General features: G+C 47.3%; 1 protein-coding gene across 1 annotated transcript in view; it reads left to right on the top strand.

Annotated features, from left to right (window-relative positions):
• NMNAT2 (nicotinamide nucleotide adenylyltransferase 2) overlaps positions 1 to 11,766 on the top strand; it is a 214,885-nt gene extending 203,119 nt beyond the window's left edge. The window contains exons 12-14 of the mRNA XM_068986288.1: positions 8,353 to 8,454; positions 8,588 to 8,655; positions 11,461 to 11,766. Of these exons, the coding sequence (XP_068842389.1) occupies positions 8,353 to 8,454; positions 8,588 to 8,655; positions 11,461 to 11,563 (273 nt within the window). The 3' untranslated portion in view covers positions 11,564 to 11,766. The remainder of the gene's footprint in view (positions 1 to 8,352; positions 8,455 to 8,587; positions 8,656 to 11,460) is intronic.
• Positions 11,767 to 13,536: the final 1,770 nt, after the last annotated feature.

Below are 13,536 nucleotides of genomic sequence, written 5' to 3'. Positions count from 1 at the left end.
TGGATCTAAATTAGGCATGATGTGGTAAAAAAGAGCCTTTAAAGCAGACAAGAGTGGATTCAAATTCACTTACTAGCTGTGCAGCTTGGACTAGCTACTATATCTCACTGAGTCTTGGTTTCCCTGTCTATAAAGTGGAAACTGAAGCACAAATCTCAGAAAATGGTTGTTGTAAGGATTAATTGAATTAATAAATAAATCTCCCCGTACTATGCCTGGTGCATACAGGTACCCTGATAAATGTTGCTTCCCCTTCCTGCTGGTAGTCCCCTGTTCATCCCTGAATATTCTCATCTGGAGAACAAGTACAAGTGAGCCCAAGAGACTCAGGTCCTCTCCCTTGAGAACAAAGAACTGTCTGGGGAGATGGTCAGGATTTCGAACTCTGATCTCAGAATGATTCCACAGAGGGTCTTACCAGTTAGACTTGCCTGGGCAAGTCAATGTAAATTGGATTCTGCTGCTAAAGGAAGTCAAGCCCTCGGTTTAAAATGCTCTAATGCTTTCTCTTTGCATTTGGAATGAAATCCCATCTGTATCATGATCTGATTCTTCTGTACTTCCCCTACCTCTCTGTGCTCCAGTTACACTTGATTTCCTTGTTTGAATAGTTTTTCCCACCTCAGGGCCTTTGCACTAGCTGTGGCCTCACGGGGAATGTTCTTTTCCCAGGTATTCCTATGCCTGGCTCCTTCTTGCCATTTAGGTTTGGGCTTCAAGGTCATTTTGTTTTATATTCAACATTGTACTTAGCTCCACCTGATGTTTCTTATTCACATATTTATTTGTTTATAATCTCTCCTGACTGTAGGTGAGTTCTATGGACACACTAAACTTGTCCGTCTTATTGGGCAACACTGGGATGGTGCCCAGTTCACCATATACACTCAATAGAAGTTTTTGAATGAAAGAATGTAAGAGTACCTGGAAACAGCTTGGTTGGAGGAGTTTAGCCTCCACAGTGGGATGTGGCCCAAACTTTTGTCAGTTACCCAGAAGATAATTAGCCACTACAAGATTTTAATAGTAGTACCACTTAATAGTAACCCACCTTATCTTTTAGAGCAGTACAGTTGAAAACATTCATTATTTGTTTAATGTCTCCCACTAGATAGTGATTTGAGCCAAGAGGTGAAGCCATATCTGTCGTGCTCAGCCCTGGGGTGCTGGGAAGCTCCCAGCTAAGTAAGTCCACAGGGCATCTTCCTGGTCAGGTATCCGTGGAACCCAGTAGGGCAGGGCTGGAAATTCTGCCTCCTGAGGGAAGACGGTAAATTCCGCATTCCTTCTAAGAGATCTGCTGCCCAGTTGCCCTGAGTGTTCTCCCTCCCAAGGCCACGCTGCTTCCTGCCCCAACACGTGTCATACCCTTTCCTCAGATTCCCCGTGAGGAGGGGAAGCAGAGAGTCTGCCCCTCCCACTTCCTCTCCCCAGCCCTACCCCTGCTGCCCCCAGGGAGCCTTTGCCCCGGAAGACGAAAAGATGTGATCAAAGCTGAGCCTGTGAGCCGGAAGTTGAAGCAGGATGAATGGCACAGACCCCCACCTCTGAGACAGGACAGGCCAGAGCCGCCCTGAGAGACCACTATCTGCTGCAGGCGGAGGAGAAGACTGTACCCCGATCCTGCTCACCGCGGGGTGGCAGAATGAGGTCACAGCAGTCACGTCAGGAGAGGGACTTGCCAATCAGAATGCCTCTGCCCACCCACCTCCCGTCCCCCAGGCAAGACCAAGACCAGCAGAGACGTCTCCGTGAAGACACAGGAGGCATTGGGCCACTCGAGCTGGAACAGAAGCGCCATCCCAGGGCTCCATGGGCAGGGAGAGCTTGAGAAACTCTCCATTTCCTAGGGTCAGATGTCTGCCCTCATCTCTCTAGGGCGTGGGGGTAGGGGAATGTCCTCATTTTTGCTGGAATTCCCAGAGTGCCCATCCCACAGCTATCTCATTTTGACTTCATCCTACACTCTCAGGCTCCCTCAGTCGTGTCCGACTCTTTGCGACCCCATAGACGGTAGCCTACCAGGCTCCTCTGTCCATGGGATTTTCCAGGCAATAGTACTGGAGTAGGTTGCCATTTCCTTCTCCAGGGGATTTTCCCAACCCAGGGCTCGAACCCGGGTCTCCTGCATTGTAGACAGATGCTTTACCGTCTGAGCCACCAGGGAAGTCTCATCCTACACTAAGCCAGGGTATTAGCAGCTTAGGCAGTTGCCTATATTGTTTTGTAAATTTGTGTTCATTTATTTATTTTTGGTTGCATTGGGTCATCATTGCTGCACAACGGCTTTTTCTAGTTGTGGCGAGCGGGGGCTACTCTTGGTCGAGGTGCATGGGGCTTCTCATTGCAGTGGCTTCTCTTGTTGGGGAGCACTGGCTGTAGGGCAAGTGGGCTTCAGCGGTTGCAGCAGGCGGGCTTCAGTAGTCGTGGTACGCAGGCTTAGCCACCCTGAGGCAGGTGGAATCCTCCTGCACCAGGGATCGAACCCATGTCCCCTATATTGGTAGGTGGCTTCCCATCCTCTGTGCTGTGCTGAGTCACTCAGTTGTGTCCAACTCTTTGTGACCCCATGAACTGTAGCCAAGCTGCTCTGTCCATGGCCTTTCCCAGGCAAGAATACTGGAGTGGGATGCCATTTTCTTCTTCTGACTCAGGAATCGAACCCAGGTCTCCTGCATTGCAGGCAGATTCTTTACCATCTGAGCCACCAGGGAAGCCCAAGAATACTGAAGTGAGTCGCCTATCCCTTCTCCAGGGGATCTTTCTGACCCGGGAATTGAACTGGGGTCTCCTGCATTGCATGTGGATTCTTTACCAGCTGAGCTACCAGAGAAGCTCTTCCATCCCCTGCACCACCAGGGAAGTCCCTGTTTATATTGTTAAAAGTGACAATAATCCCAAAGTGGGTGCACCTTGGGAGGATTAGGGAGCTTTGTAAAGACAGAGGCTTGCGACGATTATAGACACGTTGTATCAAAATCCCTGGGCCTGTTATTGTTTGTAAATCTTCCCCAGGTGATTCCACTGACCAATCAGATGAAGTTTGGGAACCTTCAGAAGTAAAATTACCCATGCTTTTCATGGAGACTTGAAAGTCTCTCTAGAGTCACTTCCTGGAGTCTCTCAGAGTTTCCATTAGGTACACTGGGGCTGCCTTCCACATCCTAAAGTGGAAGAATAGATCAGCTAACTAGCTCCTAGAGAGGACTCTGCAGGAATCCTCTTCCTCAACAGTATATATTGAGCATGTATGATCCTCTTCACCCGGGAACATGGCAATGAATGAAACACAAAATTCCCTACCTTCATGAAGGTTACCTTCATAGGGGAGAGAGAAAGAGCAAAGGTAAGGTTAAACCAAGAAAATATACAAGGTGTCAGATAGAGACATATGCAATGGGGAAATGAAGAAGAGTTAGGACGTGGGGACTGAGAGGGTTGTGGGGAGGGTGAGGGTCTCTATGCAAAGGGTTGGAGGTTGAAATAGTGTGGCAAGTGGAAGTCTCTGTCAGAAGGTGGTATTTAAGTGAAGGGTTTTGAGCCAAGGAACCACATAATTTGACTGATATTTCACCTTATTGGTCTGGCTGTTGGGAATAGACTGGAAAAAGGCAAGAGAAAAACAGACCAGAGCAATCCAAGTGGGAGCTGATGGAGATGGACAATTTCTGTGGCTGCAAACTTGGTGGCTTAAAACTACACACATTTATTTTCTTTCATTTCTGGAAGCCAGAATCCTGAAATGGGTTTCACTGGGCCAAAGCTAAGTCGTGGTCAAGAGCTGTAGTCCCTCCTCAGGCCCTCAGGGAGAATCTGTTTACTTTCCTTTTCCAACTTCTTGAGCTGCACTTGTTGCACGCCATGGCCTCTTCTTCCATCTTCAAGGCTAACAGTGTAGCATCTTCTCTGCTCCATCTTCATATCATCTTCTCTCTCTTGAGTTAAATCTCCCTCTCCTTCTTCTTGTAAGGACCCTCATTATTATATAAGGGCCCACCTAGATCATCCAGGACGATTTCAAGACCCTTAGTTTAACCACATCTTGTAACATTCAGAGATTCCAGAGATTAGGACCTGGGTGTTTGGGGGGCCTGTTATTTAACCCACGAGAAGAGGCTTGAAGCTAGAAGTGATGGAAATGATGAGGAATGAGCAGGTTCTTGGATTTCTTTTGAAGACCAAGTCAGCTGAGTTGCTTTATGGACTAAATGTGGGATATGAGAGAAAGAGAGGAATCAAGGATAATACCAAGGTTTTGGCCTGAGCAGTTGTAGAAAGAGTTTCCATTTACTGAAATGAGAAAGGAATAGCATTTTGGTGTGTGTGGGATGGCAGTGGAGGGGACTGACTGATGTCAGAGAATTCAGGGGCTTATGGAATATTACTCTTGAGACACCTCATCCAAGTGGGCCTGTTGGAGAGCCCACTGGATATATAAGTCTAAAGTTCAGGAAAGAAGTCTATGCTGGAGATATAAATTTGAGAGCCTTCTGTATGTCTTTAAAACTTTGAAATGGAATGAAATCATTAAAAGTGCAAGTGTAGATAGAAAAGAGGTCCAAGGACTGATCCTGGGGGACTCCAGCCATTCAAGATCAGGGAGATAAGAAGGGACAGCACAGGGACCTCCCTGGTGGCCCAGCAGTTAAGACTCCACGTATCCAGTGCACAGCGTGCGGATCTGATCCCTGGTTGGGGAACTAAGATCCCACATGATGAGCAGTTGGAAGAAAAAAAAAAAAAAAAGAAGAAACAGTACAAGGAGAAACTCCGAAAGAGCAACCAGTGAGGTAGGAGGACGCAGGAGAGGGTGGATCCTGGAGGCCACATGAAGACGGGGGTAGGGATGAGGGTGGGGGTGGGCAGGGCAGCTAAGCCTCTGGAGGGAGATGGGCACCCATGGGATAAGGGCAACCTCACCAGCTCTAGCACCCGGCACCTCCTATTACCCTAAAACAGACACCCACATACACCTTCCAGCATGAAAATCAAGCCTGTGACCTCCAGTGTGGCCAAAGGAGCAGAACAGGTCTGCAGTCTGATCCAGACGCCTGCAGAGATGCTGCTGGGAGGTGGTAAAGCTGTGTCCTGTCTGGTAGACCCGTCTCCTCCACCACATCTGTTCCCAGGGGGCACATCTGTCACCTGTTTCTGGAAAAGGAATCCATCTCAATCAGTAAGGAATCCATCTCAATCAGTGAGGCCTCCATCTGCTTGCCACCCACTGAGCAGCCTGTGTGGTTATTGATTAGGTGCTCAGGTCATCAATTTCTGAGTAGAAAGCAGCAGCTGCACTAATGTCACCCAGAGGGCCGTCCCCGTGAGGCCTGACTGCCATTCTGAGACATTGTTTTCATGCTTTAAACTAGAAGGCTTACCTTTTTTTAGGTTTTTAACATTTTTATTTATTTATCTTAGGCTGTGGCGAGTCTTCATTGTTGTGTGTGGGCCCTTCTCTAGTTGCGACACGCTGGGGTCTACTCTCTAGTTGTGGTATGTGGGTTTCTCATTGTGGTGGCTTCTCTCATTGCAGAGCACGGGCTCTAGGGCATGCAGGCTTCAGCAGTTGTGGCACTTGGGCTTAGCTGCTCCTCAGCATGTGGGATCTCCCCACACCGGGGAGTGAACCAGTGTCCTCTGCATTGGCAGGCAGATCCTTAACCACATCCCTGGACCAACCACCAGGGAAATTCCTGGAATGCTCACTTTAAATAGACCCACTATTTCATACATCACACATGAAACATCCATCAGATTCTCAGAATCAAACTGAATTCAGATCCTATAATTCAGTTGAGTTCGGTTCAGTCGCTCAGTCGTGTCCGACTCTTTGCGACCCCATGAATCGCAGCACGCCAGGCCTCCCTGTCCATCACCATCTCCCGGAGTTCACTCAGACTCATGTCCATCGAGTCCGTGATGCAGCCATCTCATCCTCGGTCGTCCCCTTCTCCTGCCCCCAATCCCTCCCAGCATCAGAGTTTTTTCCAATGAGTCAACTCTTCTCATGAGGTGGCCAAAGTACTGGAGTTTCAGTTTTAGCATCATTTCTTTCACCAAATATCTCAAAACACCTGCATAGCAAGGCAGTTGAGGAATCTCCACGTATACCAGCTGGATGGATTCTCTTCTCTAACCTTTCCTTCCCATCCCATTCTCTTTCCATCCCTTCTCTTTTCTCTCTCTTTCTCTATGGTAATAATCTCCCTGGAGTTTTAATTCACTACTTAGATCACTGGTTCTTAAGCTTGGTTACATATTAAAATTAAAATCTAGGGAGTAAAAAAAAATACTAATGCTTGGGCTCCATTCCCAGAGATTCTGATTTAATTGATCTTGGGTATGAGCTGGGCTTTGAGGTTTTTTTTAAGCTCCTCACGTGATTCTGATGTTCAGCCAAATTTATGAGCCAGTGTCTTCGATTACCTTCTAAGTAGTGGTACAATATTCTAAATACTATGGCAGGAGGCGTTGGATCCACCTCCACTCCCTGCCCTGCCCCTCCCTAACATTCCTGGTTCCTAGGACAAAGACTTAGGGCTAGTACCTCATCTGAATACCACCAATAGAGGCAGCATGTTGTGTAATGCTCTGTATCTTCCAAATGGCATGATCCAGTGGGGGCTCAGACATGGTACATCCACAGACGCCCTCCTGGGGCGCCTTCAGTCAATCTTTAATTGCAGCTCTAGCTCCAGCTGTAAGCAAAGGGAGAAGTAGGGTGAAGGTGGCTGCAAATAGCCACGGGCACACACGTGCACACTGTGCGGGCACACACATGCAGAACCAGTGAATCAGGCTTAGAAGGGGAATTCTGCTGATACAGAAATCCTCTAAAAAACCTCAACAACAAAATTCTGTAAAGCAATTATCCTTCAGTTAAAAAATAAAGTTTTTAAAAAAGAAATCCTCTATAGAGAAGAAGTAGCCATAGTGCTCTATAATGTCTGTTTTTGTGGCACTTGGCTGGAGAATTACAAGGAAAAACCTGATTTCTTTGCCCCAAAGAAATTAGGTCTTGCCCAATAAACTGCATGCTTAGAAGAAACCTGCCTCTCCCCACTTCTCCCTCCATCTGGGATCCTTAATTGGCAAGATCTAGACAGTAATATGCCCAGACTAGATCCAAGTCTATTAAATGCTACAATTTGTAGGCTCTTTGAAAATAAGAATTGGCACGACTTTCCAGAAAGCAGCTTGGTAATATGTCTCAAGAGCTTGAAATATGTCCAGTTCATATCCTTTCATCCAATTATTCTACTTCCTATCCTAAGGAAATAATCAAGAGATGTGGTAAAAGATTTATGTATACAGATCTTCAACAAAGTGCTATTATAACTGCAAAGATCAGAAGTGGCTCTATATTTTCTAGAATACAAATTTGGCTTACTATGTCATGCTATATCACAGTATAGTCAGGCAATGAAATACACAGACTGGAGAAAACACACTTTCAAATATTTTTAACTGTATGAGAGAATGCTCACAATATAATGCTAAATGAAAAATATATATAGGTATTTAATAAAATGATTAATTTTGCAGTTCAGTCCAATTGTGGACATACACCCATAGAGAAGCAAACCCTGGACAGAAATACTAAGATGTTAATTTAACAATGGTTAACTGGACTGTGTGGTTGTGATTGATTTCTTTTTTTTTTTTTCTTTTTCTCAGTTTCCCAAGCTTCTATTGTATCTATAATTGGGATGGAGGGGGAGGGTTAATTTTTAAATGACAAGGTGTCATTTCTCATGATAGCAGCAGGCTTCTATCAGAGGCTAATTTCAGAAGTGACCCCATAGTAATCCTCCCCTGTCACTGCTTGTGCACACACTTGGGCTTTCCAAGCCCTTCCCCTCTTTTCACCACCTTGAGTCCCACAGCATTTTTGACATAGGTGAGCTCAGAGAGCCTCCCAGCCCCTCTCAATAAACCAACCAGGGGCTTGGGTCTGGTTGCTGAGCAACGGGATCTGTGTCACCCAAGAGGATACTTACCAGGTAAGGACCATGTTTTATGCTGCCCTTCAACATTATGAGCTCAACGGGAGACTCAGGAATTGAAGAGATCTTGCCCAGACATGCAGGAGCGCATTATTAATTCAGACTACAGGTATTTATTAAGTGTGCCAGGTGAAGTTCCCACTCATTCCACGAACACAGTTACAGGTTGTTACTTGAAGGAGCTGACTGATGGGGCTGAGAAGGCAAGTTTGGGACTAAAGCTTAGGGTTCCAACAGGAGGTAGCTCCACCTTGCTAGCTAGTTGCTTGGTAGGGGTTTGGAGTCAAGGTCTCACCAAAGGCTACTTCCTCTCTCTCTCTCTCCCCCCCTCCTTCGGTTTCTTCAGATGGAGGTGATCGTTGGGGACTTTGGGATCGTGGTGGTCCCCCGGGACGCAGCCGACACAGACCGAATCATGAACCACTCCTCAATACTCCGCAAATACAAAGTGAGTCCTCCAGCTCCCTGCTGTGTAGTCATGTGACGTGGCCCTTCTCTGAGAAGCCTGGGGGCTGGAGGCATGAGGACACAAGAGTTTAGTGTGAGGGACTGGCAACCTACTCTCTCTGCTCTGTCTGCAGAACAACATCATGGTGGTGAAGGATGACATCAACCATCCCATGTCTGTCGTCAGCTCAACCAAGAGCAGGTACGTTTGACAAACGACCAGAGAGACCTTGGTCAAACCGGCTTACAGGTTCCCATACAGCTCTCCTCAGTCCAGGCTGACTGTTAGGTTGGTCGACACCGGCTACCCCAATATGTAGCCTTCTTTTTAGACCTCATTTATTTGTCGCTAGTCCTTGATTTTTAAAAGGGGGACAGGCTGTTAGTTTTAGGTGACTTCAGGTGGGTGAGAAGTTAGTTTTAGTTTGGACTCTAGTTTGAGGTGAGGAAGATCTCCTGGAGAAGGGAATGGCAACCCACTCCGGTACTCTTGCCTCGAGAGTTCCATGGACAGAGGAGCCTGATGGGCTACAGCCCATGAGGTCGCAGAGTCAGACATGACTGAGCGACTAACACTTCCATTTCCACTCTGAGGTACCGACAGAATTAGTAAGGGTTTAGGTTAACAGCCATAACAAAAAACCCTAAATAGTTAGAATTTTAAATGAGAAATGCTATTCATTGTTATTCAGTGTCAAAAGGGATTGAATCTCTGTTCAACACGAAGCCTCCCTCTCTGAGTCCATGGCTGCCGCAATGACTTCTCTTTTCGGCCAGTGGGGAGGGGCAAAGAGCTCTGTCCTTTAGAAGACGACCCAAAGTTTCACCCATCACTTCCCTTTCGTCTCCCTGGCTCAGCATCAGTCATGTGTCCATGTCTAGCCTCCAGACAGGCTGGGAGTAGACTTTGAGGCTTGGCAACCCTATGTCCAGCTAAAGCTTGGGAGGGTCTATTACTCAGGATAAGAAAGAGAGACTGGATACTAGGGGGCAGTTAACAGTTTCCACCATAACCTCCAAGTGGAAATATCCACTGGAAGGATAAGACATGTGGAATGCAGAGGTCTGGAAGTATAATAAAACTGAAAGCCATGAGCACCTAAGTGTAAATTAAAGTTTAAGGGTATGGCTGAGTTCACAGGGAGAGTCAGTAAGAGCAAAGAAGGCTATGGGAACATTTAAAACATATTAACATCTATTTAAAGGAAGGCTGAGGGGTCAATTAGAAGTTTGGGATTAATATATATACAGTACTATATACAGTAGTGTGTATATATATTAATATATAACTAGCTAATAGCTCAAACGGTAAAGCATCTGCTTACAATGCGGGAGACCTGGGTTCGATCCCTGGGTTGGGAAGATCCCCTGGAGAAGGGAATGGCAACCCACTCCAGTATTCATGCCTGGAAAATCCCATGGACCAAGGAGCCTGGTGGGCTACAGTCCATGGGGTCGCAAAGAGTCAGACACGACTGAGTGACTTCACTTCACACATTACTATATATTAATATGTACACACTACTATATATGAAATAGATAACCAACAAAGACCTACTGTATAGCACAGGGAACTCTACTCAATATTTTGTAAGCGTCTACAAAGGAAAAGAACCTGAAAAAGAATTATAGCTGTATATGTATGACTGGATCACTTTACTGTACACCTGAAGCTAACGCAACACTGTGAATCAGCTATACTCCAATTTAAAAAGTAATAAAAAAATAAATAGAAGACTAAGAAGCAGTCAGAAACCACTAGCATTGGTGGCCCTGGAACAAAAGCAGCAGAGGGTAGAGAGAGAGAACACTGTCATTCGTCATCTGCGTCATATGTTTCAAAGAAATCAAGTGAGCCCAGCGTTTGAGAAGGTCCACTGGACTTCTTCCCTGGAAGGGGATTATGCAGACCCTTGAAACAGTAGCATCAACTATGAGGTGAGAGCAGAAGTGGCAGTGGGCAACGAGGGAAGAGGGGAAGAGTGTGGCTCCAACCATGGCTGCATAATAAAATTACTGTGACAACTTGAATGGCAACACAAATTTCAGTGTCCCATTCATTCCCACTGAATCAGAATTTCAGGGGGTTGGGTCTCTGGGGAGCTGCTTTCTGGATGATTCTCGTGAAATTGGGATTGGCATTTGGAAACCACAGATGTAAACCACTTTTTCAAGAAGCCTCCCCGTAAACTGTGTGGGGAGGCACTTGGGGATCTAGTTTGCTGACGGTCAGGACACTGTGTGCATTGCAAAGGCCCTGAGGCAGCCTTTGGGGAGGTCTCACAGCGCAAGGCACAGATGCATTTTAGAATCTAGGTGTCCAGAGGAGTGCGTGAATTCTTACGAATGGCTCCTTGGGGCCTGACATTCCCAAGACCACCATGTGCATAGAGAATGGGAAGCAGCCAGGCCAAGACTGGAACAAAACTGTGCTGAAAGTGAAGTGTATGACGAGAGTTCTTCTGTTCATGGTAGTGCTTCCCCTCACCAGGGCTTGTGAGAAGAGCCTCCTGAAGGAGGGCTGCTTCTTCTCCCTCAGGGCTTCCTTAGGAAGGAAAAGAAGGAATCGATCATGATATTCCTTTTCCTGAGACCTTGGTGCAGAGAAACACAAAGAAATGACGTAAGAATAGCTAACACCTTGAAATGCCTACTATGTGCTTGAGCTTTTCTAAGTGCTACCTGTATGACATTTAATCATTCTGATAGCTGAGCTCAGCCCCAGGCCCCAGTATTACCCCTGTGTTACAGAGGAGGAAACGGAAGAATGGATGGGTTTAAACAACTTGCCAGAGGTTCTTCAGTTAGGAAGTGGCACAGTCAGGATGGAGGAGGAATTAGAGGGGAAAAGGGTTTTTTTCTGATAGGAACGCCACGCACTTAGCCTAGGCAAGGACTGGTAATGGGTGTTGGGTAAACCCTTTCCTCAAAAGGGAATGGGCTGGCCAGTCCTCTGGCCTTGCTTTCGGGAAAGGATGCCCGCTGATTAGCATCTCTTCTCAACCAGGCTGGCTCTGCAGCACGGGGATGGCCACGTCGTGGATTACCTGTCCCAGCCAGTCATCGACTACATTCTCAAGAGCCAGCTGTACATCAACGCCTCGGGCTAGCGGCCACGGGGCGCTGTGCCCCACTCTCCCCTGGGCCTCCGCCAACACACCGGCCCCCCGCCGCCTCTGTCCATCCCGTTTCTCTCCCGCCTCCGTTTTTCCGTCTCCTCATCTTGACTGTTTTCCCCAACTGCTGACTCAACAACCCCCCACAGTGTGGGGGAACCTGCAGAGAACACCACAGCGTACCCCTCCGCCGCAGCCATCCTCCTCCGCAGCCATCGTTGGACAAACTCTCCTCTCGTCTCCGGGTTGGGGGTGGGTGACGGGGTCGGGGTGGGGGAAGTGCGGTCCTTGGAGATGTGCGGGTGCCCGTCTCCCAGCATGCTCTGGGGAGGCGGCTCTGGCCCTCGCCTTCCCAGCATGCCCTTTACCACAAAGGGCTATCTTTTTCCTTTCTTTCTTATCTTTCGTTTCGTTGTTTCGTTTGTTGGTTGTTGTAGTTGTTCACTCCTCATAGAACTTGGATCAAATCCGTGTCCGCGGTTCTTTATGTCTGTCGCCTTGTTGCGTTTCTGCGGCATTCCTTCCCTTTCGACAGGATACCCGCAGCCAGGCCTCAGCTCTCAGAAAGTTGCGTGAGGGCTATGCCCGTTGAACCAGGCCGAGACAACCCCCACCCATCTACCCGCTTTCTCCCCGCCTCCGCCCTACACACACACAGCAGTCTGGGGTCAAGACTGAGACTTTCATGTTCTGAAACCTGGGACGCAAGTCTGGGAGTAGTAGGGTTGCTCAGAAGGATTTGAGTCCATTTCATTAGTTTCTGAAGACCTCTCCTTTTTGATGCTCTGGGCTTAAGGATCACCTAGAGCTGGTTCCTTCTCATTTCTTGGTGGCATCCGTTCAGGTACTTATTTGAGCTGTGACTGACAGGGTTGTTCCCTGTCAGCTCCGACTGTTACCAAGGGACCTTCAGATCACCATCAAAGCCCTTGGAGGCCAGACTTAGTCACATTCCTACATCTGAAAAGAAACACGTATGTAAGGCCGAGTCCTAAAAATGCAGCCATTTCTGAAATAAACATGCTAAGAGTTCACTCAAGCTAGAGGTCTTTGCTAATTGGAATTATTTATTGCCTGTTTGGCTGGGAAATATCTCTGTCGTAATGTAAATCCAGGATGACCTAGGAGAAAGTGATTCCCATTTCCTGGTGGGAACTAGTGATTCTCACCCACTCTAGTTTGGTAACAGAGATGGCGCCTGAGGTCAGTTCCTTCTTGAGAAGCAGAGCCTCAGCCTTTTTTGTGGGTTTAGGGTTACGACTCATGCTGAACCCAGAAGCCACAATCGTAGCCTGAGGAAGCCTGCCTGGCCAGACCATGATTCTCAGAACAGACATCTGGAGGGATTGTCAAGAGCCACTAAACTCATTCACCCCTTTTGTCCCCCAGTTTCCCACCTGCCTCTGGCGCTCTGGAAACAGTTTTGACAGACTGTTCTAGTTGTTCAGGTCTCATTCAGGTCCTGCCTGGAGAACCGAAAGGAAATTACTCTCTTCTGCTCTGTGTCTCTCTTCCAGTCTCTCGGCTCTTGGGTTTTTGATTCTTTGAGAAATGGTCCCCAAACTGTAGGATAATTTTGTCGCTATCTAGTACCAGCCCTGGCCTGGGAGGTATTGGGTGGGATCTGATGCCAGGAACATCTGTAGCATCCTTCAGTAGCATCCTCCAGGAAAAGAAATTCAACAGAAGAGTAGCATGGTTGCAGGGGGTGGGCTTATCCTCTTGGATTATGGAAATAATCTCCAAAGGACAAAAGTAAGATACTGTTCTTGGCTCTCGGTGTTCAGCTAAGAATCATGGAATCTGAGAAGATCTTTAGAGATTAATTGAGCCAAGGTTTCTTTTAGAAGCTGAGGAAGCAGAGATCCACTGGATTAAATGACTGGTCCAAGGTCACACAGCAAGTGTAAAGCCTGACAAAAGGCTAATGTTTCCCTGACCATTAGGTCATCACACCACATGATCTC

Source organism: Capricornis sumatraensis, chromosome 14, assembly GCF_032405125.1.
Source record: "Capricornis sumatraensis isolate serow.1 chromosome 14, serow.2, whole genome shotgun sequence".
NCBI lineage: Eukaryota > Metazoa > Chordata > Mammalia > Artiodactyla > Bovidae > Capricornis > Capricornis sumatraensis.
Note: the sequence above shows the minus strand (reverse complement) of the source record. Positions and strands in the feature narration are given on the sequence as shown.